The sequence below is a fragment of the Labeo rohita genome, chromosome 7 (genome assembly GCF_022985175.1).
Source record: "Labeo rohita strain BAU-BD-2019 chromosome 7, IGBB_LRoh.1.0, whole genome shotgun sequence".
NCBI lineage: Eukaryota > Metazoa > Chordata > Actinopteri > Cypriniformes > Cyprinidae > Labeo > Labeo rohita.
The window spans coordinates 43,119,191-43,147,166 of record NC_066875.1 but is presented as its reverse complement, the minus strand read 5'-3'; the positions used below and the strand labels follow the sequence as shown (position 1 = coordinate 43,147,166).

Below are 27,976 nucleotides of genomic sequence, written 5' to 3'. Positions count from 1 at the left end.
TTTATAAAAATATATATATTTTTAATTATTTTTTACAAATATTTTTAGCATTAATTCATTTAAAAATGACTGAATAAAATGAACTGAATGTTTAGCACAATCACAATTTATTAGCTTTTTATATTTCTGTTATATTTTGTTTCAGTTTTAGTTTTAGATATTTTGGTTATTTATTTATTTATTTATATTTTTATTTAATTTTACCGTTTAAATGTATTTTACATTATTTTAAAATGATTATTATTCCTCTTATTCTCATTATTTTCATTTGTTGTTGTTGTTATTATTATTATTACTATTATTATTATTTTTTTTTTAATTAGATTTTATATATAATTTTTATTACCGTTTTAGTAATTTTAGTAATTCAGCTTAAACATATTTTATTTCAGTTATTTCTGCTTTCGTTTTAGAAAAGGTTGTAAAATTTAGGTTTTTCATCTAGAATTTAAATTTTATTTTAAGTTTAAAAAAAAGCTTTTTAGTTTATTTTTAAATAATAATAATACATATTATTATTAATTTGTTATTAGTCATTAGTGATTATTATTTGTTTAAGTAATTTTTATTTCTGTTTTAGTAATTTTAGTAATTCAGCTTAAACGTGTTTTATTTCAGTTAGTTTCTACATTTTTAATTTTAGAAAAGTTTGTAAAATTTAAGTTTTTTTGTCTAGTATTTATATTTTATTTCAGCTTTTACATTTTTTTAATTATTATTGTTATTATTATTATTTTAATTAAATAATGCATGTTTAATTAGCTTTTTTATATATATGTTTAGAATTAATTTTTGTTTCCATTTTAGTTTTAGTAGTTTTAGTAAATTCAGCTTAAAGATTTTATTTTAGTTAGTTTCTAAATTTTTAATTTTAGAAATGTTTTTCAGCTTTTATTATTATTTAAAAATTATTATTGTTATTATTATTATTATTATTATTATTATTACTATTGTTATTTTACATAATTCATTAATTTATATTTTAATTACTGTTTTTTATAGTTATGTTTAATATTAATTATATTTATTTCCATTTTAGTTTTAATAATTTTAGTAATTCAGCTTAAACTTACTTTAAGTTAGTTTCTACATTTTTTTTTATTAGGTTTTAAATTTAAAATTGTGATCTAGTATTTTTATTTCAGCTTTAATTCAATTGATGAAAAATATATTTAATAGTTTTAAATTTATTAAAAATAACAATCCTATTGAAAATGCTGGCATTTTTCCCACCATTTTGATGGGGAAAAAAAAGGTCTCATTCACGCTGACCTGTCGCTCAAATCACTGTCAGTGTGAACATCTTTAATAAGGAGATATTTAAAGACTAGAGAATAAAGGTAAAGAGATTAAGACACGACTTGGAGCAGTCAGCAACCTTGCCATCTGCTTTAACAAATGTCAAGCCCCCTCTGTTTCTGTTCACCCCCTGAGCTCAAAGCACAAATGTTGCATTCTGGGTCATCTGTGTCTTAAATGGCTGTCGTCGATCTGTTGCTATCTATGCTAGTCACGACACCTGTGTTTGAAGTGTTAACCTTTGGTCTGTTTCTGTGTAAGCGGTTTTATTCTGTCACTGTATTGTCCAGATTTAGTGAACGTCAGTCCTTGTCTGACATGAAGGGAAAGCAAGAATGATTCATACATGATAGGAAACACAATATGACCTGGTGGCTCATATCTATTTTACAGTATGTAGTACTGATAGAAATGACTGATATCAAAATATGTTTGTGATTAAATGTAGTATTTTAAAGTTTGGGGTTGGTAAGATATTTTAGTCTCTTATGAAGGTTGCATTTATTTGATCCAAAAAATATATATAGTACAGTAAATAATATACAGTAAAATTTGTAATATTGTGATATATTATTGCAATTTAAAATAACTGTTTTCTATGTAACTATATTTTAAAATATAATTTATTCCTTTGATTTAAAGCTGAATTTTTTAAGCATCTTTACTCCAGTTTTCAGTGTCACATGATCCTTCAGAAATCATTCTAATATACTGATTTGCGGCGCAATAAACATTTCTTATTATTATCAATGTCGATAACAGTTGTGCTGCTAATATTTATTTTTCAAGACTCTTTGATGAATAGAAAGTTCAAAAGAACGTTTATTTGAAATAAAAATCTTTTAAAATGTCTTTACTGTCACTTTTGATTAACTTAATGCATCCTTGCTAAATGAAAGTCTTACTAACCCCAAATTTTTAAATGCTAGAAGTAGGGCTGCACAATTTGGAAAATATATGATTATATTTCAACTATTCTGACAAATACTGAGATTTTGAAGCCATGAAATCTCATTGAAACAGCAGCTCTCATGATGAACTGCGTGTGCAAACTGCAAACTAGCACATGAAGGCTGTAAATGAAGTTGTGTATTAACCACGCTCTGCTGATGATAGAACAAATTACTCTCTATGCTGAAGTTCTCATCCTGTCTCTTTCAGCTGACCCAAAAGTGCATCGAATGAAATCCCTCTCAGCTCTCTTAGCATTCACCCGCCCTGCTGGTGAAAAAACAGCCGGGTTAGTTCTGGGTCTGTTAACAGGTTTTAAAAGGCTTTTGGGAGCTTTTCAGATAGTCAGTCTAGCAGGCCATATATTAGTATTACTTATATACAATTATAGTATTTATTTATATTTTGAGATAACTGAGAATTTTTAGATTTTCAGTTTTCAGTTTAATTTAAGTTTTAGTAATTCTGTTATGTGCCCGTCATTTAATTTAATTTAATTTTATTTAATTTTATTTAATTTTATTATTTAGTTTTCAGTTTTAGTAGTTTTAGTAATTCATCTATTAATTCATTTTTATATGTCATTTTTATATGTTCAGTTTTCATTTTAATTTGAGTAATGTTATGTGCCTATCATTTTATTTTATTTTATAAAATTTTATTTATTTTTTATTTTATTATTATTATTTTTTTTTTTACAAAAAATGTTGCGTTTTCAAAAGTGTAAAAAATCGAAGTCTGAATTCATATGAGATGTTTTCACTTTGTTTTAAATTGTTTTCAGTTTAATTTTAAGTTTTAGTAATTCTGTTTTGTGCCTGTCATTTTATTTTATTTTATTTTGCTTTCAGTTTTAGTAGTTTTAGTACTTCATCTATTAATTACTTTTCATTTTTATTTGTTCAGTTTTCATTTTATTTTATTTTTATTATTTTATTTTATCCTGGCCACATTTTTTTCAAAAAAATTTACATTTTCATACAAATCAAAGTCTGAAATTCAAAGTCAAAATTCATGTGAAATCATCTCAAGAGATTGGGATAGTAAAAAGCAACCTATAAGAATATATGTATTTTTTCATCAATATTATAATATTTCATTATATTTCCAATTTGGTTTTAGTAATTTTAGTATTTCATCATAAAATTAAAAAAAAAAAACCTGAATGAAAATTAAGAAAATTTTTACCCACTATTTTTACTGCATTTCAATGTAAAATTTATTTTATTTGAAATAATTTGTAATAGTTTTAGTGTAGTTAACAGCATTGGCTTAGCTACGCTGAGAGACCAGAGAGACGCTTATACCAGACCAGCAAACTAACTTAGGCTGGATTAAGCTTTTTTTTTTTTTTTGATAGGGCTTGAATCTTTCATTTAATAAAATAATAAATAATAAAAATTGCAGTAGGACACAATTATAAAATGTTTCATTCTTGCTCATGAATATTAATTACACATAGTCATAAAATTAAAATTCAGCAGACCCAGTAGTCCTACTTGATTCACAGACAGTGAGATGATGGTAAAAAGATGTTTGCTATAGTAGGATTTTGGGTCATAAAGCATTTACCATTTTAGTGGTTATAAACAGCTAAAATGCAAATAACTGCATTCTAAATGCATTAAATCACAGCCTTAAGCTGTATAATAATCACTAAAGACCAAATCGTGCAGCCCTGTATAGAAGAAATAACAGCTACACTGTAGTATACGTTATTTTGATTTCGTTCAGACCAAGAAAAATTGATCTTTTAATCAAGTTCTCGCTGTGCCATTTATTCGGCTTCTAGCAGGGACAGTGTTACACATCAGTATCACTTTCCTTAGGTGTGTGACATAGCAAACAAATAGGATGCAGCAATTCCAACAACATCTTCCTTCCTGTAACTGTCCGCCCACGTTCCCAGTAAATCAGACCCACCTGCTTGCTCTCCCAGCACCCAAACGGCGGTCCCCGCACGCTTTACGGGCCCGTCACACCTGCTTGGTTTACAGCTGGGGCTCGAGCTGCTCCTTGTTGCTGAACAGTCTGTGCCTGAATCTTTCGTTCTCCTGTCGTTTGTTCTTGCATATCTCCTGATCTCTCTCTTCCCTCTTTCAGCGGATCGCTGGAGAAGGGTGGGGTGGGTGGGGGGGCAGTGGGGGGTCCCAGTCGCAGTGACAGCTGCATAGGCGCAGGGACCAGCAAGTCCGGGAGGTGGCAAACTGTCCAGAGCCACCTGCACTCCGGCAGCTTGAGACCCAGCAAGTGAGTGTCAGAGGCTGACTGCCTTTCTTTTTGAGGTGTTTGGGGCAAGAAAACATGACGGTTGTGCACAGCATAATGGTGTAATTTTGGGGTGAACTATTTTCTATACCGCGACAGTCAAGAACAGAAAGCTACCATAAAAATAGCCAATAGTTATTTTAAGTCATAAGACTAGTTGGCATTGGCACGTGTTGTACTGTACCATTTAAAAGTTTGGAGATGGTATGATTTTTTAAATGTTTTTGAAAGGTCTTTTATGCTCACCAAGGCTGCATTTATTTGATCAAAAATTGCAGTAAAAACAGAAATATTTTGTAACATTAATACAATGTAAAATCTTTGTTTTCTGTCTTAATACACGTAAAATGTAATTTATTCCTGTGATGAAAAGCTGAATTTTCAGCATCATTACACCAGTCTTCAGTGTCACATGATCCTATAGAAATCATTATATTAGGCTGATTTTTAAGTCTTTTAAACATTATAAATTTCTTTATAGTCACTTTTGATCAATTTAATGTGAGTCCTTGTTGAATAAAAGTATTAAAGGATTGGTTCACTTCCAGAATAAAGGTTTCCTGATAATTTACTCACCCTTATATCATTCAAGATGTTCATGTTTTTCTTTCTTCAGTCGAAAATAAATTATTAAGAGCTGGGGGGTGAAAACTTTTTGGAATTTGAAGAACAGGGTAAAGTGAACTTATATTGTCTTCTGGGAAACACGCACGTATTTTCTTCTAGCATTTGAATGGCAGTACTAAATGAAAAAATATAATGTTCAGGCAAAATAAGAAAAATGTACACATCTTCATTCTGTTCAAAAGTTTTCACCCCCTGGCTCTTAATGGATGGCATTTCCTTCTGGAGCATCAGTGAGCGTTTGAACCTTCTGTAATAGTTGCATATGAGTCTCTCAGTTGTCTTCAGTGTGAAAAGATGGACTCAAAATCATAGTCATTGTTGGAAAGGGTTCAAATACACAAAAATGCTGAAAAAACAAAAAATTTTTGGGACCTGAAGGATTTTTCTGAAGAACAGCAGGCAGTTTAACTGTTCAGGACAAACAAGGGACTCATGAACAACTATCAATAAACAAAAAAACACAGCTGTGGACCATTCAGGTAAGAACCTAAGAATGAAGTGTATGTAAACTTTTGAATTTTTTAAATTATTTTCTGTTGTGGACTATATGTAAACATTATGTGAAATATCTGAATCATGTCAGTATTAAACAAACAGTAACATGCATTTTGTATGATCCCTCCTATTCTGGTAAAATAATTAACATTTTAATGATTCTGAAAGAGGGATGTAAACTTTTGACCTCAACTGTAGACGGAAGGAGAAAATAAGATGATGTTATTTCCTACTTTACCTTTATTAAATACACAGGTGAAGAACCGCCCATGACCTTTCCAGCGTGATTACGTACGTGAAGACGTGCATTTCTGGTTAAAAAGTATATAAATAATATATTTTTTTAACAAATGACTGATTGTTTCGCTAGATAAGTCTCTTATTCCTTAGATGGGATTGTGTAGAGCCCTTTGAAGCGGCATTGAAACTGCAATTTGGACCTTCAACACGTTGATCCCCACTGAAGTCCACTATGTGGAGAAAAATCCTATAATGTTTTCCTCAAAAACCTTAATTTCCTTCCAACTGAAGAAAGAAAGACATGAAAATCTTGAATGACATGGGGGTGAGTAAATTGTAAGGAAATTTTAATTCTGGAAGTGATCCTTTTTTTTTAGTCTTGTCTAACTGACCCCACATTTTTGAATGGTAGTGTATGTGAATAATATGTGTATGAGTAAATAATGATACAATGTTCAGGTGAACTATTTCTTTGAATAACAAACAATAGTTAAAACACTTAAATGTACGTTGTTAAATTTAGTTCTATGTGAGTAGAAAGCTATTTTATGGAATAAAACCAAGGTACTATTGTTTGGAGCTGACAAAAAATAGAGCTGCATTGACTTAAACATCAACAGTACAATAATAAATGATAATAGTAGTTGTCGGTATGTAAATATCATTAACACTGCTTTTTTTTTAGTGTCAGACACCATCAAAATATTTTAGTGTTTGACTCACAATGAATCAATGTCAGTTTTGAAATAATGGATCACTCAGATGAGTTTGAGGTTGTGATAATTACATTTCTAGATGTGTGTTTACAATGGTTTATATTAGTGATGAGTTAATGCACCTATAGACACGCCTTGTGTTTAATTAAATTACGTTCGGTCTATCTGTTTTTGAGCTGTGAACGGCCCTTGAGTGATGACATTAAGCTGTCAATTGCAGCTTTCAAATATTTGAAAAAGTGTGATTTGTGACTACACTCACAACAGCGAAATAAACCATATTAGATTGTTTTCAGTGCAAGCTGACTGGAGGATAAATGGAGGCTTTTAATGGACATGATAGGGCTGGGTGCTAAATCTAAGAAAATGATACATTTTATGAAATCTTTCAGCCCTGGGACAACAGTGCTTAACAAAAACAAAAAAAACAATTGCTTTAAGATGGTTATTTATATCTTTTGCTTTAGTGTGCAAGTAGGATTTTTTCAAATATTGCAATAATTTTTATATGAGAAATACAACATAAGACGAACATTTAAGATGTTTACTGAGATGTTTGCACAGTATATTTATGTATTTATTTACTCTTAAATGATGTAAAATGGTCTTTAAGTAACTTAAAGGGCAACTAAAAACCATTATATTCACAATGTCGCTTAATTTGATTAGGCAGTGTTTCCTCACATCACCAAGCATCTTAAAAATTGATTCACCTGAAATGTAGAACATTTTATTTTGCCGATAAATGCCATTTAAAACCATTTGTTTGTTTATTTCTTCTGTTTAGTCACATTCTTTTCAGTCCTCCATAGGTCTTTACTTTCTGTCATTTCATGTTCCCGTCCACTCCCATTTTCGACCTATAATTGGTTTCTATTTTTGGGTAGGTAAGAGTTGCGACCCTTCCCCTTATATCTTTCTACTCCTCCTCTTGCCATCTTACACACACATTCTCCATCAGGGTTTCTCTCACTCGACGTCTTGATGCTCTGTAATAACAAGCAGGTACAGGTTTCTGCTAAAGCTCAAGGATTTGCTGGAGGACTCTGAGAATCGCCAACACTACTTCTTCAATCCGTGTTTGGATAAGTGCAGATCAGAATGTCAGTTTTTGTCAAGACTGCTTTGAGAGCAGTCTAGAAAATGATTTTCTTGACAACAAAGATTAGATATAGGCTATTTCCTCACAAATCAAATATTTAGCTCAGATAAAGACCACATTTTCTTTCTTTCTTTCTTACTTGTTTTTATTTTATTTTATCTTATTTTATTTTATTATTTCAAAAATAATTTATCATGATTTTATATTTGAGACCTTTAACACTTGGTGCTCTTTATATTATTTTATTTTATTTTGTTTTGTTTTAAGCATATTGAGATCTTTATCCTTTATATTTTATTTTATTTTATTTATTTTATTTTATTTTAATCATGTTTCTTCAGGATTTTGTATTTGAGACCTTTATCATCCTTATTTTATTGTATTGTATTTATTTATTTATTTATTCATTTATTAAATTTTATTTCAGGCATGTTTCTTCAGGAATTTTTATTTGAGACCTTTGTCCGTCATATTGTATTTTATTTTATATGTTATTTTATTTAAGCATGCTTCTTCAGGATTTTGTATTGAGAACTTTATCCTTTATATTTTATTTAATTTTATTTTATTTTATTTTATTTTAAGCATATTTCTTCAGGATTTTGTATTTGAGACCTTTATCATCTTTATTTTATTTTATATTTATTTATTTATTTATTTTACATTTTATTTCTGGCATGTTTCTTAAGGAATTTTTATTTGAGACCTTTGTCCTTCATATTTTATTATATTTTATTTTATCTTTTATTTTATTTAAGCATGCTTCTTCGGGATTTTGTATTGAGATTTTTGTTCTTTTTGTTTTGTTTTATTTTATTTTATTTTATTTTATTTTATTTATTATTTTATTTTATTTTAAGCATATTTTTTTCAGGATTTTGTATTTGAGACCTTTATCATCCTTATTTTATTTTATTATTTTTTTTAGTTATTTGTTTGTTTGTTTATTTATTTATTTTATTTCAAGCATTTTTCTTCAGGAATTTTTATTTGAGACCTTTATCCTTCATATTTTATTTATTTTATTTTATTTTAGGCATGTTTCTTCAGGATTTTTTATTTGAGATATTTATCCTTCATATTTTATTTTATTTTATTTTTAATAAATATCCTAGCCACCCCTTTCCTTATAATGAAAGTGGATGGTGTGTAAATAATGCCAGTATTTTTTTTTATTATTATTGAACTATTCCTTTTATTAAATCAGTGTGCTTGCTAGTCTCACCTTAAACTTAGCATTAGCCCTGAGAGGATAAGAACCTTATAACTTTCTAATATGAAATTGCTGCTGCGTTACAGAGGATGTGACAGAAACATCAGTAATGTGATGCACAGTCTCTCAGTTTGCCACTGAATATTTAACGTTCATCTGAGGAAGTACTGGCCTAAAATTGCTTAAAATTGGTTTTTCAAGCCCAGTCTTTAACAAAGCGGTTGTACTTTAATGTTGAATTTCACACAGTATTCATGTCTGGTGAGGGCTAGAGGCTAGACGAATCCAACGAGAAAAACCTTTCATTTTTTCCCTCTAAAGACAGCAAAACTTCATTTGGAGAGCTGTATTTTTCTTTCATTCTTTGACGCTTTCTTTTGCTTCTGTGTGTTTCTCGCTTTGATCATTGTTTCGACGGAGTCTTCAACCCCCACACGCTTCTTTTTCGTCCTTGCTTTCTAAACCTATTTATAACACACAGAACTGAAGCAGATGAGATGAGAAAACGAGTAGATGGGGAATGTAAGATACTTAATGACAGCTCAAGCTGCGTAATGGGTGTAAGTGCAGGATGATATACTGCATTACATACATGCATATATACTGTATGTACATATATGGATATATGTATGGAATGGTATCTAACAATCATGTGTGAAACAAGTGCCGTCGCAATGCCTGTGGCATTAAAATGTGATTTAAAAATAGGACGTGTGCATGAACCAACTTCTTTGTTAGACCAAAATTTGTATTAACCAATCAAATTATAGCTGAGGGTTTAGCTAAAGACACTTTCAAATGACTCACTTCAGGGCTTCAGTGCACCTTTTGATGCCAGAAGTAGTACTGACAGTGTCATGTAAACATGGCTGAAGACGCAATAAGAGGAACATAGGAAAACAATCAATTGAGTGAATAATTTAAACTGGAACCGCTCCGATAGATTCAAACTCGTGACTTCTTTTAATTTCAAGCGATTCACTAGCAAAAATCAATCAAATTAGAAGAGCCATTCATTTTCAAATTTCGACATCACTTGTAATGATTTTAAAAAACATTGCATCACAACATGATTCACTGTTCTGTAGCATTCCAATCGGATCGCGTATTGCAAATCATTTGACTCAGATCGGGCCTTCAAATCGCATATTGCGAATTATTTGATTTAGATCAGGACTTCGGAGCAGGTTCATGAATCATTTGATTTAGGTGGGAACTTTGCGTATCGCAAATCATTTGATTCAGATCAGGACTTCGGATCATGTTTTTGAATCATTCCGTGAATTCCGTAATCCACGCTCCGAGTCCTGATCTGAAATTATGGTTTGTGAATCAATCGGAACGTGGATCGAGAATCATTTGATTCAGATCGGGCCTTCAAATCGCGTATCACAAATCATTTGATTTAGATCAGGACTTTGGAGCGGGTTCACAAATCATTTGAATTAGATCGGAGCTGTAATGCATCACAAATCAATTGATTTAAATCGGAACTTCAAGTCGCATATCGAATCATTTGATTTAGATCGGAACTTTGCATATGGCAAATCATTTGATTTGAGATTGGGACTTTGTAGCATGTTCTTGAATCATTTAGCAAATTCCGCGATTCGTGCTCCAAGTCCTGATATGAAATGATGGTTATTCATTATTCAGATCGGGCTTTCAGAGTGTGGATCGCAAATTACTTGATTTAGATTGCAACTTTGGAGTGGGTTCGCAAATCTTTTGCTTTAGATCGGAAGGAGCGTAGAGTGTGAATCATTTGACTTTTTTTTTTCTGTTTTTTTTTTTCTTAAACAGTAGAAAACATCAAACCATAAGTGAGATATCTGATTAAAGTCCTTGAAAATCAAAAAAGAAGTCCTTGAAAGTCCTGAAATTTTATTTTACAGTATCTAAACCCTGGTGTAAAAAAAGATTGTACAAACTGATACAAATTAACCAAATATTCACAAAACCATAAAATAGTTACAAATTGCCATGAGACAGTGTAATAGTTTCAGTAAGCCGTTTGCACCGCGCTCTTCCGTCACTTCTGATCTTTTTATTTTGGTCAATCTGTTAAATTACTTAATATAGGATCATAATCTCCTTTATACAGTGTAATAGTTTGACAAAGAATGTTGATTCAGGAACACGTCCTACTTGGCTAAATCACGTCATGCCCTACAGTAAAAAATGCCTACTCACTAACTCTAATAATCATACTAGCTATCCATCATAACATTCAAAGAACAATCACAGACTCTACAGTAGTAACTCCTTCATTTAACTCATCTACATGTATTCATGTCCATTAACATGCCGCCGTTCCTTTCACAACCTTGACAAGTGTATAAAAAGTAGCGTAGTAGCAGAGTTTGAGTTATTGCTGACATTCATCCCCTTCACAAATACTTTCACCAGGGACGCCAGAATTACAGCACTGGGACCTTGATAGGGGTGTGTGGTGCTTAACCCCGGTGCAGTAAATCCTCCAGCAGAGCATTAGCATCAAACAGAACAGCTCAACGGGACTTTGCACTAATCAGACATGACGCAGAGCAAAGGAAGATGTAGGGAGGGGTGGATAAAAATGATAATTGAATCGAGATGTTGGAAGATGTAGAGAGGTCTTTAGCAGAAGGAAGTTGGGTTTACAAGACGTACGCCTTTGTCTGGTTATGCCTCAAGAAACACAACTGCCCCTTTTCCATTGAAATGGTGCAGGGGCTTGTCCCTGAGTAACTGTAAACATCATCAGAACCAGTTTGGTGCAAGTTCATGCAATTCCTGGGTATCAGACCCATGACCTTGGTGTTGGTGCCACTAAACAAGATCACAATAACTTACTACATTTTTGATTAAAAAATATGCAACTCCAGTACCAGCACCATCACCCTGTCAGTGGAAAAGCGGGGGGAATGTAGTGTATGTTTTATATTTTGCCAATGTTGCTGGCTAACTTTGCTTTCTTTTTCTTCCCTCATTCCCTCATCATGCATTTGTCCCCCCCAATGGACGTCCTAAAATGTCTATTCCTTCACGTTCTCTACCCTTCCCTCCCTCAACTCTGCGATCTCGTTTGTTTCTCTTCCTTGTCCCAACACTCTTCCTCATTCTGTCGTCTTTTCATATCTGGCTTCCTCTCCCTCCTCCTCCTGGGTCTCTCTGGTCTTCATTAATCGTGTCTACCTTCTCTTCCCTTTATCTTGTGACTTCCCTGTTTCTCGTCCCACAACTCGGCCCCATTCATACGATGCGGTGCCAGTTTTGGGGACCCCTCTCTTTCCACCACCTCCACCTTGGAGCATATCCCGTCCTCAGCAGCCCGCCCCAGGCCCCTGGTCAGGCAGCAAAGCCTCCAGCAGCCCCTAACCCACCAGCCCCCGCCAGGCCCCAACGACCCCCCAGCCACCTCCCAGAGTCTGGGCCAACTGCACACTGGGCCCGGGGGTGGGGGCCACCGGGGGGGCCCGCGGGGGGTGCGTGGTAGCCCGGCTGGGGCAGGGGCGTCCCGCTACAGGTCGGGTGGAGGGGCACGATCGCGTTCCAATCCCGGAAGCTGGGACCACGTGATGGGACAGATCCGGAACAGAGGCATGGACGTCAAGTCATTCCTGTGAGTATCAGTTTCCAGTTCATACTGATTTTACAAATGTTGATCTTAAAGTGCCCCTTTTTAAAGTTCCTAATATTCCTAATATTGAAATCTCATTTTGCAGAGATTTCTCAAACAATTCATTCAAAGCAGTTCAAAGATTCTCTAAACCAGTGATTCTCAGTTCCATTCCTGGAGCCCCCTGCTCTGCACATTTTGCATGTCTCCCTTATTTAACACACCTGATTGAGATCATCAGCTCATTAGTTCATGGATCTCTCCCCTAACGAACTGATGGTCTCACTCAGGTGTGTTAAATAAGGGAGACATGCAAAATGTGCAGAGCAGGGGGTCCCCAGGGCTGGAATTAAGAACCACTGCTTTAAACCCCTTTTTTTTTTGTGAGTCTGCTCTGATTGGACAGATGGCCCAGTCTGTTGTAATTGGTCTATCGTGTACAGCATGTGTCAGAAACGATACACCTACTGTAATCTGTTATTTATCATACTTACAGTTTGTGATTCAGTGGAGACAGCTGGTCAAAATAAACTGGGTACTAAGCCATCTTTTAAGATCAAGCGTTTTGTGACTCTTACGTTGAACCTTCAGAGATTAGAGGAGCAATCGTCAGTAAAATTACGTGTTTGAGGGCGGGTCAAGTTGTTAACGGCTGGCCAATGTAGAACATAAGCAGGTATTATGCAAATATGTTACAACGTGACGTACAGCAGGGCTCTAGACTGCGACCAAAATGGTCGCATTTGCAACAATTTTTTTTAAAATGTGTGAGTTAAAATTTGTTGTGGTCACTTTTGTGTGAGTGCATGGTCTGCACTACTTCAAAGCGTCTGCTCCAAGTACAACTTTGCAGATTGTTTGCATTCACAGCTACATTACACACAGCAAAAAAGGTAACATTTATATGTATTTATTTATTTATGTAACTTTTTTTTTATCATTATTATTATTTTAGGGTTTTCATTTCATTTTATATTTTATTTTTATGTTTTAGTAATTTTAGTACTTCATCTTAAATATATTTAATTTCAGCTAGTTGCCAATGCAACGTTTATTTTATTTTATTTTATTTTATTTTATTTTATTTTATTTTATTTTATTTTATTTTATTTTATTTTATTTTAATAGCGGATGAGGGGTATTTATTAGGGATGTCACAATACTCAATATAATATCAAAGTACAACTTTGCAGATTGTTTGCATTCACAGCTACATTATACACAGCAAAAAAGGTAACATTTGAAATGGCATAACAGGGGCACTTTAAAGGTGAAGTGTGTCATTTTAGCACCACTAGTGGCATCAAATGGAATTGTAATTATTATGAGTGTTTCCAGGCAGTCAGTCAAATTTGCTCAGACAAACTGAGCTACATAAGTTTTCTCTCCACACTAAACAGGGACTGGAGAAAGTAAGAAAGTACAGGTATGAAGTTACACACTTCACCTTGAAACTAAAATGCATTTATTTAGTCAATCTAAGTGGACTTACCCATGATGCTGTCTTGCTTTCTGCCACTGTTAAATCTTCAGTTTTAGGGGCTCATCTTACAAGTTGATTAGTTGATTTTACTTCAAGTCCTCAAGACTGTATTGTACTGCATTCAGGGGTGTTGAACAGGTGGTAATGGTGGGCGTGGTTGTTTTGGGCTATAATGAACTGCTATTTTGATAATCCATAGTATAAGACATATTATATACAGTAGACCTATGCTGAAGCTGAGGTTTGGATTTCAAGAGAGAGAGAGAGAGAATCCATATATATTTGCCCCCCTTGAGACTATATTTTGCATAGCTTTAATTATATTATTAATAATTCAAATAAGATTATATTAATTATACAATTAAAATTATGTCGATGTCGGGCTTTCAAAAAAAGTTGAGAGAGGGGGGGTGCATAAATTTGATCCACTTTGAAACTGTATTTTGCATAATGTGTATTTAATTATATTAATTCAAATAAGATTGTATTAATTATAAAATTCTAAGTGGATGACAGAGAGGCAGAGAGAGGGTGCATATATTTTACCTCTATTTTGGATCATATATATGTATATATGTATATACAGTAGTCAGCATTTGAAGTGGATCAAAAAAGTGTTCATCAAAGTTATCCTAAGATAAGAACGGGTAACTTGATGAACGGATAAAAAAGATAATAAATTATCAGCCTGGATTTTAACTATTTAATTATATATTTTTTCACAATTATTATTCTAATCAAAAATATAGTTAAGCAAAATGTAGTAGTAGTAGTTTAAGTAAAAAGCAAATTATCTTTGAATCAATTAAGTCTCATGAGTCGTTTGCTGTTGCTTATTTTACCTCTAGTTTGGATATTTATTATATATATATATATATATATATATATATATATATATATATAATAAAAATGTAACTATTTTGTTAGAATTATTTATAATTAATTATTTTCACAGTTATAATCAAAAATATATTTATTTTTATTTTATTGTTTTTTTACAAAGTAAAAAGCAAATTATCTTTGAATCAAGCAGTAAAATGACTCACAAGTCATTTATTGCTTTATTCAAAATGTATTCGCTTTTAATGTTGCTTTTTTTACCTCTATTTTGTATAATATTTATATATATATATATATATATATATTATTACATATATTGTATATATATTTATATAGACACACACACACACACACACAATAACCATCATATATTTAGAATAAAAATATCAGTCTGGAATTTAACTATTTTATTATAATTATTTATAATATGTTTATTTATAATAAAAAAAATATTAATAAAATAAAAAGTAAATTATCTTTGCTACAAGCAGTAAAATTACTCATAAGTCATTTATTGCTTTATTCAAAAGGTATTTGCTATTTGTTGTTGCATTCTAGCGTACTGTATAAGTATGTTATTTGTAAAATTGTTTTGATCCTCTGAATTTTATAAGGCTTCATATTGTGCAAAAAGTTAATAATAGCAAGTATATAAAAAAAATGTAGCATTGCTTTAATGTTTTGTTTTTTTTTTTTTTTTAAGATAGAAAAAGGGTCCCTAGATAGTCCTGTTTCTGGAGTCTAGCATGCGTTTCTCTTTGTGTGAATATAAATTTTTTTCCGTGATCTTCACGTGTATCTGATGAACTGTGGGTTGCTATACCAATCACTTTATTAATGCTTCCATAGTAACTTCTTCATTTCTAATGAACGCTGAATGTAATTGATGTTTTTGCCCTCAAGCGAATCCTCATAATATTCATGTCTAGGACACCATTACTGCATCCAAACGTGTTCACTCTGCTGAAAAGACCAGCGAAGATATCCATGATGGTTTCGCTCTGTTGTGCCATTATAGCCAAAACTGTTGATGAAATGTCTCCCTTGTGTTGGTTAAGCTATTAAGAAGCCTGATGGAGACACCAGCATCCAAAACACACCTCATGTGCGTCTTTTGAGCAGGCCTGTGTCCCATCCGATCATGCGCCGTCCGTTCTTTACGCTCTGTCACTTGGTCATGCTTGATTCATGATTTCTCTTACGCACTGTTGCACGCTCGTGTCTGCCCGGGCTCTTTGTTTCTCGTCGTGCTCCGTCACTTACTCATGCCTGATCGCGTCCCGTCTCTCTCTGTGCCCTTCTGTCTCTCTCTCTGTTTGCCCATCTGTTTGGTTTGAGCGTCGTCTTCTTCATGGCTCTACACCTGTCACCTGTACGCCGCGGGGTAGAAGAGGAGCCCGAGGACGTGGATTATTCAACCGTGTCTATCTTTATCTTTAAGTGAACACAGATTTCAGTCTGTGGCGTAGAGGAGGGAATCTCTTTACATAATCGATGAGTGTTTATCCACGTCTGAGTTGACTAGCTGTTCAAACACAGCCACTGAATCTAATGAAGTGGACCTGTGTTGTTCTGGAGCCTAATCTATAACTAACAATGTGTTTTTAATCACTGTTGCGAATGTGTCTTTAAAGGTGAAGTGTGTAATGTTGTAGATGTTGAAGTTGACAGTTAATTGTTTATTGAATTAAATATGCATGATATGCTAGTTAATTGATTAAATGAATCAGGATTTATCTACAGCATAAACAATGCCAAATTATAATAATTTAAAGTTGCAAAAAAATGAAAAAAATTAGAAGATCAAACATCTTGACCAGCAATGTTTCCCAAACTAGTGCTGTTTGTTTGGCGCATTGTTTTTTTTTAGCATTATTTATGAAGTATTATATTATTTATTAATGTTTTGAATTAGCTTTTAGGCAACAGTTTTTAAAATTTAGTTTAATATTTTAAGTGTAGGATTTTCATTGAATTTTTATTGTTTATTATTATTATTATTATTATTATTATTATTATTATTATTATTATTATGTTTTAGTCATTTTAGTGCTTCACCTTATTTAAAAAAAAATATATATATATATATATATATATATATATATATATATATATATATATATATTTGTACATATTTGTTTTATTTTATTTTAATTTTATGTTTTAGTTGCTATATAAAATAATTTAATTATTTTAATTTTATTTTATTATTTTATTTATTATGTCTTAGATTTAGTCATTTTAGTAACTAGTAGTAATTTCAGCTAGTTGCTATGGCAATGTTTGTTTATTTATTTATCTATTTATTTATATAACTTTTTTCTGAGTTTCAGGTTTTCATTGATTTTTTTCCTTGAATGTTGCCATTTATTATTTTATTTTATTTTATTTTATTTTATTTTATTTTATTTTATTTTATTTTATTTTATTTTATTTTATTTTACTGGCGAGCCAGCCATTATTAAACCAGCTATTATTTTTGCAGTTTGCAGGCAAAATATATTTATTTGTTTGTTTATTTATTTATTTATTTATGTAACATGTTTTTTTAAGCTTAGGGTTTTCATTGAATGTTTATTTTATTTTTATTTTTTTAGCAATTTTAGTACAGTAGCAGTTTTTATTTTATTTTATTTATTTTTTTTTAGTTATTGTTGTACTTCATCTTAAATATATTTAATTTCAGCTTGTTGCCAAGGCAAAATGTATGTATTTATTTATTTATTTATTTATTTATGTAACATTTTTTTTATTATTATTATTTTAGGGTTTTCATTTCATTTTATATTTTATTTTTATGTTTTAGTAATTTTAGTACTTCATCTTAAATATATTTAATTTCAGCTAGTTGCCAATGCAACGTTTATTTTATTTTATTTTATTTTATTTTATTTTATTTTATTTTATTTTATTTTATTTTATTTTATTTTATTTTATTTTAATAGCGGATGAGGGGTATTTATTACCTGTTTGAAACTAGCCATTATTTTTGCAGTTCTGTGTGTTGATCCTACTGGTGCAGAATTGACGCACTTCACCTCTAACTGCACAATATCAGACAAACATACAGTCAATGAGTGAGTTGGATGTTAATTCAGCAACCGCTCTGACTGAGTCATTTGTTAGACTGACATTGGACTTTTCAGTCATTTCTTCAAGAATCAGACTAGACTGATCGTATGTTTGTTTTTGCATGCAGCCAGCAAATAAATAGCCATATTGTTTCTTTGAATTATTTTGCCACACTCAGTCTTTCTCATCACATTCAATTCAGACTGTGCAAGACAAATATAAAATAAATCAACATATTATTTGTTTGCCGATGTTGAATAGTGGTGCAGTAAACACTGTATAGTTAGAAGTACTGATCCAAAGCAAAGCTCAGAAATTCAGGTCTTAACAACTATGGCTAGATCAAATATCCAGTGTCTTTCATGAAACTCATTCAGTGATTTTTAACGCTCCTCCTGTCGGACAAAAGAGAAAGGAAGAGAGACAGGAGAAAGAAGTAACTGTTTTTCTATCAACTCACAGTATTTACAATTCAGTTGTGTGTGTGTTTGTGCACCTGCTTTCTTACACACAAGCCTGTTTGATAGTGTATCTGTACCAAGGTCATTTAGCAGCATACAATCCCTATAGCTGACACAGTGTGTGTGTGTGTGTGTGTGTGTGTGTGTGGGTGGTCAGTGGTTTAGAAGTCAGTATGTGTTGTCTGCTGGCAGATCAACTCTACACAGCATTGATCTCCTGTCCTCACCATCATTACTACCATGATTAACTGTCATGGAGGAGTAAAGAGAAAGAGACGGTTCTCGCCAGGTCTGAGGAACCAAGTACAATTTCCATTTAGTTAAAGAAAAGCCATTTTTTGCTTTGCTTTAAGGTTTCTGCCATTTTAGTTGAGGGAACAGTGAAGAGCACAAGCTGTGCTCTACCTTTCAGTTACCGTCTTTAAAAGAAAGTCATTTTAACCATCCTGGTGGTTCACACTACACTGTAAAAAAACTATTTGGTGAGTCAACTTAAAATAATTTGTTACCTGGCTGCCTTACAATTTTAAGTTCAGTCAACTCAAAAAAAGTTAATTCTGCTTGAAATGTTAAATTATACTAAGTGACAACTTAGATATTTGAGTTGATTCAACTTAAAATTTTAAGGCAGCTGGGTTACTTACCCATCTGTTAAGTTTAGCAAACACAAATATCTAAGTTGTTACTTAGCACAACTTAACATTTCAAGTTGACTAAAATTTGAGTTGACTGAACTTAAAATTTTAGGGCAGCAGGGTAACAAATTATTTTAAGTTGACTCAACAAATTGTGTTTTTTTATTTTTTACAGTGTACAAGTTATACATTCGTTTTGTGTTTGTTTGAAATTTGTGGTTGAAAATCAAACTGAAAAACATATTTGATCTAACAGTTATTTATCTGTTTGTTTTATTTCATTTTTAATTTTTTATTTACAATTTTATTTATTTTGAATTAATATTTTTTGTTTTATTTTATTTTACCTGTTTATTGTATTATTATTTATTTAATTATTATGTATGTTTAATTTTTTTTTTACATTTTTTGTTTAATATTTTTTTCATTTTATTTATTTTGTATTTATTTATTTATTATTTATTTTAATTTTTATTTGTTCATTTTCGTTTTTTTATCAGCTTCTTCTAAATAAATGGTTTAAAATTTGTGTTTGAAAACAAAAATGAAAAGCATGTTTGATGTAACAGTTGTTTATTATTTATTTGTTAGGTTTCTTTATTCGTATTTGTTCATTTACATTTTAATGTATTTATTTGTCATTTAATTATTTTTTTGTTGTTATGTTTTGTTTATTATTTATTTATTTTATTATTTTATTTCATTTTATTTCATTTTTATTTTTTATAGTTTTTTTTATAGTTTTTATTGTTTTTATATTTTATTATTTATTTATGTTTTTTTATTTTAGTTGTATTTATTTGTTAATTTTCCTTTTATTTTTTTATTTTTTTATTTAATTTTTATTTTTCAACTTTCTTTCTTTTAAATAAATGGTTTGAAATTTGTATTTGAAAAAAGAAAAACATATTTGATCTAATTGTTGTACGTTATTTATGTATTTGTTTATTTGTTTTAATGTTTATTTACATTTTATTTATTTATTTTTTAATTATTTTATTTTTATTTAGATATTTTATTTACTTTTTAAATAATATAAGTTTTTGTTTTAATTTATTTTACATTGTTTATTTATTTTTTTTTTTTTTTGTATTTATTTAATTTAATTAGTTATTTATTTTGTTTATTTAAATTGTATTTATTTTAATTTGTTAATTTTATTTTTATTTATTTATTTAATCTTTCTTTCTTTCTAAATGAATGGTCTGAACCAGCTATTGAAAGGAAAAAGCCAACAAATGGTAATTCACTGAATACAGTTTAAAAGTATTCCAAGATGCACTTAATTAAGATGGTTAAATGAATATCCAAAGTGAGCCAAGCTGTAATCTAGATGAATAAGAAGCCCAAATATAAGAGAGTTTTAATTAGTTTAACATTCTTTATTATTCTTATACTTCAGTTTGTTTTAATGGCTTTACTATTATCCCAAACTGTTGAAAATAGCAATAACATAAGATTGGGTGGATGTGTCTAAACTCTTGACTGGTAGTGTGAATGTGTGAGGCGTGTAGATTGAACTTCAAATTCAATAGATATTTGTGTGCAACAAGTTTAAATTTAATCTCCAGCAGAGTTAATATCCTTTAGCACACTGGCAATAATCTTTCACTTTACAGGATTGTGTAACTGTAACCGGCTCCAGCTCTAATTCCCTGATACCATGATTGTCTGACAGGCAATTAAGCTGCTGCCTGCTCAGGGGACGTGAGTGATTTGTGCTGTAGCGCTGGAGCCGTGAAGCTCTGGGCTTATGAGCGCTCACGTTTTACTCTAGTGGACTATAGCCGTGCTGCGCTTTATTGATTTGAACACACACAATAACAAATGAGTGATAAACAGATTCTGTGAATGTAAACAAAGAAAGAAAGCATCCCATTCATATTTAAAGAAAAACAGATAAATGTATTCATGGGAAAAATAATACAAATTTATACATATTGAAATGAAAGCCCTTACGAATGTATTTATGCATTATACTTTTAATACATCTTTCAAGTTTTATTTTGCATTAAAAAAAAATTGGCTCTTTTGTAACAATAACAGTGACAATGGCTGGACAATAATTTTAAAACAATTTTAAAACAAAAAAAACAAATAGGTTCATTTTAAAGGTTTATGTTACAACAAAAATCTATTTAAAAATTACAAATAAATAAAAATACATTTGCAGGAGGTTTGTCAAGTTTTATTTTGCAACAGAAATAACAATTATTTTAAAAAAGATTGCAAATTTGAATTTTGAAAACATTACTTAATGTAAAATATTTCAAGAATATACAACAAACAATTTGTTTTTAAAAATGTTTTTTTTTTTATATATATATATATATATATATATATAAATTAAACAAAAATGAAAATATGAAATGCTTATTTTCAATGGATGGAAAATAATTTTAAAACTATTCCAAAAAAGCAAATAAGGTAAGTTTCATTTTTAAGTTTTATATTACAACAAAATATATAAGTTTTTCAGGTTTTATTTTGCAACAAAAATAACAATTATTAAAAAAAAGGTTGCAAAATTGAACTCATTCAGACAACTTAAAAACTACTTTAAAAACAACTAAAAATAATTGTAAAAAATTAATAAGGTTGGTTTTTAAAATATTTCAAGTTTTATATTACAACAAACAATTTGTTTTTAAAAATGGTTAAATTAAATTAAACATAAGTGAAAATATGTAATGCTTGTTTTCAATGGATGGAAAATAACTATTTTAAAATTTAAAAACATAAAAGCAAATAAAAAGGTAAGTTTAAAATAAAAAATAAAAATACATTTGCAGGACCTTTTCAAGTTTTTCAGGTTGTATTTTGCAACAAAAATAATTATTTTAAAAAAAGTTTCCATTGAAACATGAAACATGAAACATTCAGACAACTTAAAAACTACTTTAAAAAACAGCTAAAAATAATTGTAAAAAATAATAAGGTTGGTTTTTAAAATATTTCAAGTTTTATATTGCAAGTTTTATATATATAATTAAAATATAATATATATAGATATATATATTAAAAATTAAACAAAAATGAAAACATGAAATGCATGTGCAACAGTTTCTTTTTTAACAAAAACATTTTAAAAAATGCAAAAAATACTTGAAAAATATATTTTAAAAGATTTATTAAAAGCAATTATGTAAAAAAAAAAAATTAAAATGCAGCATGACACTAGTACATTTATATTAAAATATTTTTGGAAAAAAAATCATATTACTTTCTTGCTGTTTTGTCATGCATTTTTGCCCTTTGTTTTTAAGTTTACCAATCCCATTTTGTGTGCGGTACTCAATCACTTCTTTCAAATGAAACTCCCAGCCCTGACCCCTCTTGTGTTTGACTTGCCGCTATCTGGAGATGAAATCAGACAAGAGACACGAATCTTGTCGACGCTGTGTGGATCTCCCTTTAGGACCCTGCTGTGAATTTGAGCTGATGGCTCTTGTGAAGGCCATTTACAGCCCTTGTAAGGGTGATGTTTTAGACACACCGTAATCGATAAACGAGTGTGTGTGGGTTTAATGCGCTCCTGCGTTACACTGATTCTGTCGTAGCCCGCAGCAAGGCATGTTTTACATGCCAGTCCGCTGATTTCTTTATGAGCGTAAATCGTTATAAAATCAGTTGATTAATGGTGTCTGAAAGAAAGGGGAACATTTGTAGTTAGAGAGATGGAGGATAATGCTCAGAGGTTGCTCTTTCAGTGCTCAGGAGATAAAATACACTTCTCAGCAGTGATGGGAATAACGGCGTTGTTATTACTTTAATGACTCATATTACTGTTTCCCTCATTACAACGCTGTTACAGTTACTGACAATGAAAAGTGGCATTACTATAATTTATTATATTATTATCAGTTTATTTTTTAGTTCATCTAAATTGATGCACAGCATACCTGTATTTGACGAACCGTAAACTTTAGTGTGAAGGTACACGACTAGTCGTTGCTTTGTCTCACACACATGCAAAGAAAGATACATAGTGAGAGAGTCCTATATACCATGCAGAATTGACACGCTACATGTAAACAATATTCTTTGCTGTATTTTCCTCTCAAAATAATAAAAGAGTTCCTTTGGAATTTCTTTTAGCTTTTAAGAACTGCCGGTTTTTCCAGTAGTAGGCGGGACTAATTTTATAGGAACACTAAATTACAGACAATATTTTAAGCACCACAACCAGTCCTAAGTTCAGTCAACATGACAAATAAGTATTCATACATGGTTATTCTAATAATAATAATAATTCTAATATTCTTATTCTTTAATGCTAAATGATCATAATCTCGTATTGTAAAGCTTGACTGAAAAAAAACTGTGCCATTAAGCTTTATATAATATAATAATAATATATAAAAATTAAATACTAAAAATTTAATTAATTTAATTAAAATTTTATTTATTTAACATTGGGGGCATCCAAGTTGTTTGATATATTTGAAGATTTTTTTTTTTTTTTTTTAAGTAACACTAGTTACTTTGCCTGGTAATTAGTTACTTTTGTAATGATGTAACTCAGTTACTATTTGTGAGAAGAAACTAGTAACTGTTAGGGATGTGACGAGATCCGATGTGTCTCACGAGATCCGACTGGTCTCCTGACGATATCCTCGCAAAACGTTTAGCAGTGTTTACATTAAAGCTGCACCATTAATCATTAAAATATGGATATCTCGATTCAAACATCCACGCGATCTTATTCCTGAATGGCAACTATTTAGCTATGTCTATTAGGACTGTTTCACATTGTGAGTGTCAGTGGAGCGTGAGAAGCACGTTTTGTCGCTTAATGTTAATGAATCAGAGGGTCGGGGTAAATGTGAAAGCAGAAAGAGCAACACAGTCTTTTCAACCACATTATAATCATTATTTCTGTGTTACAGACATTTAAATAATAGAAGTACTGGGATAAAAGTTTATAGTTTGGGTATAAACACTACTGTAGACATAAACACACTGTCTACAGTAGCGATCAAAACGAAAGTATCTTAACACTTGTATGTATAGTAACGCTTATCCTCTTCCGCCAGTAGGTGGCGACAACTGCCCGTTTAAAAAAAAAGTATGTCACTGAATCATTCATTCAGGAGATTTCAATAGTCAAACAAGTCTTAACCAAATGAGACAGTGTCTCCTTCATTGAATGTTTTTTTGTTGTTGTTGTTTAAATTAATATGTTTTTAAAGGACTTAAGCAATGAACAGTTTGTCAGAGCCACTAGTAAATGACGTTATTTTGTTTAGTTTTCTTATCTTTTTTTCTCCAGAATCATGAGAGAATCATGGTCCCCAATTTATTAAAAACAACTGGAATTCTCAATTTATCCAGAATCGTGAAGCTCTTGTTTAAATGTTGTTTATTACTGCGTATAATTCATTAAAATGGAAGTTTCATTTCATAAAGTTCAAAATGCACCTTAATTTTTTTTTTTTTTTTTTTAATTTATTTTTTTTTTTTTTTGCATTTTGTCTTTTTCAGTTGAATAAAAGAGTATTTTCCCTATATATTTCATCATTAAGGATTTCTTAAGAAAAGTTTAAAAATCTTCTCGTCTCGTGTCTCATCTTGTCTCATGAGATAAGTGTCTCGTCACACCCCTAGTAACTATAGCTAGTTACTTTTTAAGTAACATGCCCAACACTGCTTCTCAGTTATGTTTCATTTAGGTATCAACTTTGCCTCAGATGTTTTTTTTTTTAGGAATTTGTAGAAGAGGCATAGATCATACTTCTTTATTGCATGCATTTGCATCTTTGACAAATTTGAACACAGCTTGAGACATTGTTGAGATCTCTGTTGAAGTCTTCTTTTACTCTAATTGCTGTTTCATTTTTAATTTTTATTTCCTACAAGATTTCAGAGACATAAATTGTCTCAAATGACTGCATCAACTTTGTCTCAAATCAAAATACTGGAGAGAACTCATTAACACCACTATTCAAAAGTTTGGGGTTGATAAGTTCTTTGATTTTAAGTCTCTTCTGCTCACCAAGGCTGCAATTATTTGATCAAAAATGCAATAAAATCTGTAATATTGTGAAATATTATTACAGTTTAATATAGCTGTTTTCTGTTTCAGTATGTTTTCAAATGTAATTTATTCCTGTGATCAAAGCTGAATTTTCAGCATCATTACTCGTTAGTGTCACACAATCCTTCAGAAATCATTCTAACATGCTGATTTGATGCTCAAAAAAACATTTCTTAGTATTATCAATGTCAAAAATGGGTGCACTCTTTAATATTTATGTGAAAGCCGTTATGTGAAATAGAAATGTTTTGTAACATTATAAATGTCTGTCATGTTTAATCAATTTAATGCATCCCTGCTGAATAAAAAAGTATTAAATTCCTTCAAAAAAAGTTGAACGGTTATTGTACAATCTCTATTTTTAGAAACCGTAATCCCTTCTGTCTTTCTGTTCTTTTACACTTGAAGCCTTTTAAAACTTTTTTCTCCTAGCTTTCAGTCAGACTTTGTCAAGTCAGCATTCAAGTTCATTTTCAGTTTTCCTTTTCTAGTTCATAATGGCTTCTCCTCACCACTTGTGTGATTCTGTGTTTTGTGACAGAGAGGGGAAGATGGTCGTACTGTCCCTCGCGATCGGTTTGGCCGAACAAGACGACTTCGCCAACCTTCCAGATCTACAGGAGGCGCCAGCCAACAAAGAAACACCTCCTGCCGACAAAAGGTAATGGCTGGTTTAACTGTTAAATGCAAGTCTTAAAATAAGCAGATAAATACATTTTAAATTGCTTTCTCTGGGCTAGAAATATCATTGACATCCTCTGCTGTCCATGAGCAGTTTTTGTCCAATACAGTGCTTTCTGTAAGGGGTTTGTTGGTGTTTGACAGTTTGCCCTTGCTGGTAGATGCTGTAAGTGCGCCATCTGGGGAGGTATAAAAGCCATATTTCTCCACTTCTGGACATTTAATAAGGCCTACTGTATCATTTTTGAAACATGCATTTCCTCTAAAGACCTCTAAATTATGAACATGTGGCTGAAGAAATGGCTGCACATAATCTACTACATGCCTTCTGTCGTCTGATTGATAGGTTATACTTTTCTAGCAAGTAAAAGGCCTTTTAGTATAATTGTACAAATGTCCACCTTCAGCTTGTGGTTCATGTGTCTTTTTGCTGTAAAATCTTTACAGATTTTTAATGAAGTAAATGTAAGAATAGCTTTTATATGGTTACTAATTTCAAGATTAACACCTACTGGATTGCAAGTAAATTTCCATGTATCATTTTTTGGAAAAAATCATGTTTAAAAGTGAGTATCAAAAAAGACTGTCAAAGGAGAAGAATAAAAATGTCCTGATCATTTACTCACCCCCATGTCATCCAAGATGTCCATGCCTTTCTTTCTTCAGTCGTAAAGAAATTGTTTTTTGAGGAAAACCATTTCAGCATTTTTCTTCATATAATGGACTGATATGGTGCCCTGATTTTTAACTTCAAAAATGCAGTTTAAATGCAGCTTCAAACGATTCCAAATGCGATTGTAAACAATCCCAGCCAAGAAAGAAGGGTCTTATCTAGTGTAACGATCGGTTAACTTTATAAAAATAATAAAATTATATACTTTTTAATGTCAAACGCTCGTCTTGTCTTACTCTGCCTGGATGTTTTTTTTCTCCGGTTCATGACAGTTAGGGTATGTCGAAAAACTCCCATCTCATGTTCTCCCTCAACTTCAAAACTGTCCTATATCGCTGTTTTACCTTTTTTGTTTTACCTTTGGTGTTTGATTTTCTTTGCATGTTCACTTTGCAAAGACAGGGTCGGTACTTCTGCAACGATGTAGGATGATTTTGAAATGATCAGTTTTTTTTTTTTTTTACACAATTACACAATAATACACTTTTTAACCACAAATGCTCAGTTTGCACTAGCTCTGTGATGCGCATTTGCGTCTTCTAGGATTAAAGATTTTTCTGGTCGACTAGTAGTCGTTCATTTTAAGCTTTGGTCGACTATTAGTCTCACGTTTATTAATAAGCCATATAAATCATAATAATGAGCCTTTAATTGCCTACATAGCCTAATAAGCGCTCAAGTGCAAGAAAAAAAACTTGCCATAGTGCACTGGCAGATATAATCATTATGAATGTGTCTGGGGAAAACAGCAAGGAGACTGCAATAACGTTTTAATAATTTATTAATAAACTAGTGCTTTCTTTGCAGCAACACTGACTTGTCATCTCCTCAGTAGTGGATGCGCCTGTATGCATGTTTCATACAGATTACATAATCTGAGATTATTTGTTTTCTATTTGAATTTGTTAATTTGAAAGTAGATATTTCACTCTGTAATGCAAATTTACACAGAATTTCAAAATTTTGGAACTCCAGTGCACAGAGACCAAGACGGCCGAAAATACACCCTGTTTGCTTTAATTATTTTACAAAAGCGCAACGTTTCGTTGTTATTGTGAGTGCACACAAATAAACATAGTCTTTACAGAAGCGAAAGATGTATTACTCTTAACTGTAAAGCCATATTTGAGGTCGATGAATGATAGGTGAGCCTTTGGATGTCCTGCCCGATGTATTATATTACTACATAGACTAGCCGTTAACGATCTATCCGTCACTGCAACTTCACCACTTCCTGTGGAATATTTTTTTATGCGACTAAGAGACTAATACAATTTTGGTCGACCAAGCCTCTGCTCGTCGACTATCAGGGGATAGCCCTAGCGTCTTCACACATTACGCAATCACGTTGGAATGGTCACATGTGGTTAGTTCTTCATCTGTGTACTTTGGTTCAAAAAGGTAGGGTAGGGTGAAAAACTCATGTCATTTTCTCCTTTGTCGTCCAACATCGTTTGCCTTTTTTGTAAAGACTGTTTGACTTTCTTTGCACTTTCGCTTTGTAAACACTGAGTTGGTATGTACTTCCGTCTACGTGTGACCTTTTCAACATCGCGTAATGCTAGATAAAACCCTTATTCAC

The 27,976-nt window shown here is 31.4% G+C and overlaps 1 protein-coding gene across 3 annotated transcripts in view; it reads left to right on the top strand.

Moving 5' to 3' along the window:
* Positions 1 to 27,976, top strand: part of syt7b (synaptotagmin VIIb) — a 162,547-nt gene that overhangs the window by 82,294 nt on the left and 52,277 nt on the right. For all 3 annotated transcript variants that reach the window (XR_007828082.1, XM_051114754.1, XM_051114753.1), the window contains exons 5-6: positions 12,165 to 12,515; positions 25,582 to 25,701. Coding sequence is in view for 2 of the 3 variants with exons in the window: in XM_051114754.1 (XP_050970711.1) it covers positions 12,165 to 12,515; positions 25,582 to 25,701 (471 nt within the window). In the remaining variant the exon portion in view is untranslated. The remainder of the gene's footprint in view (positions 1 to 12,164; positions 12,516 to 25,581; positions 25,702 to 27,976) is intronic.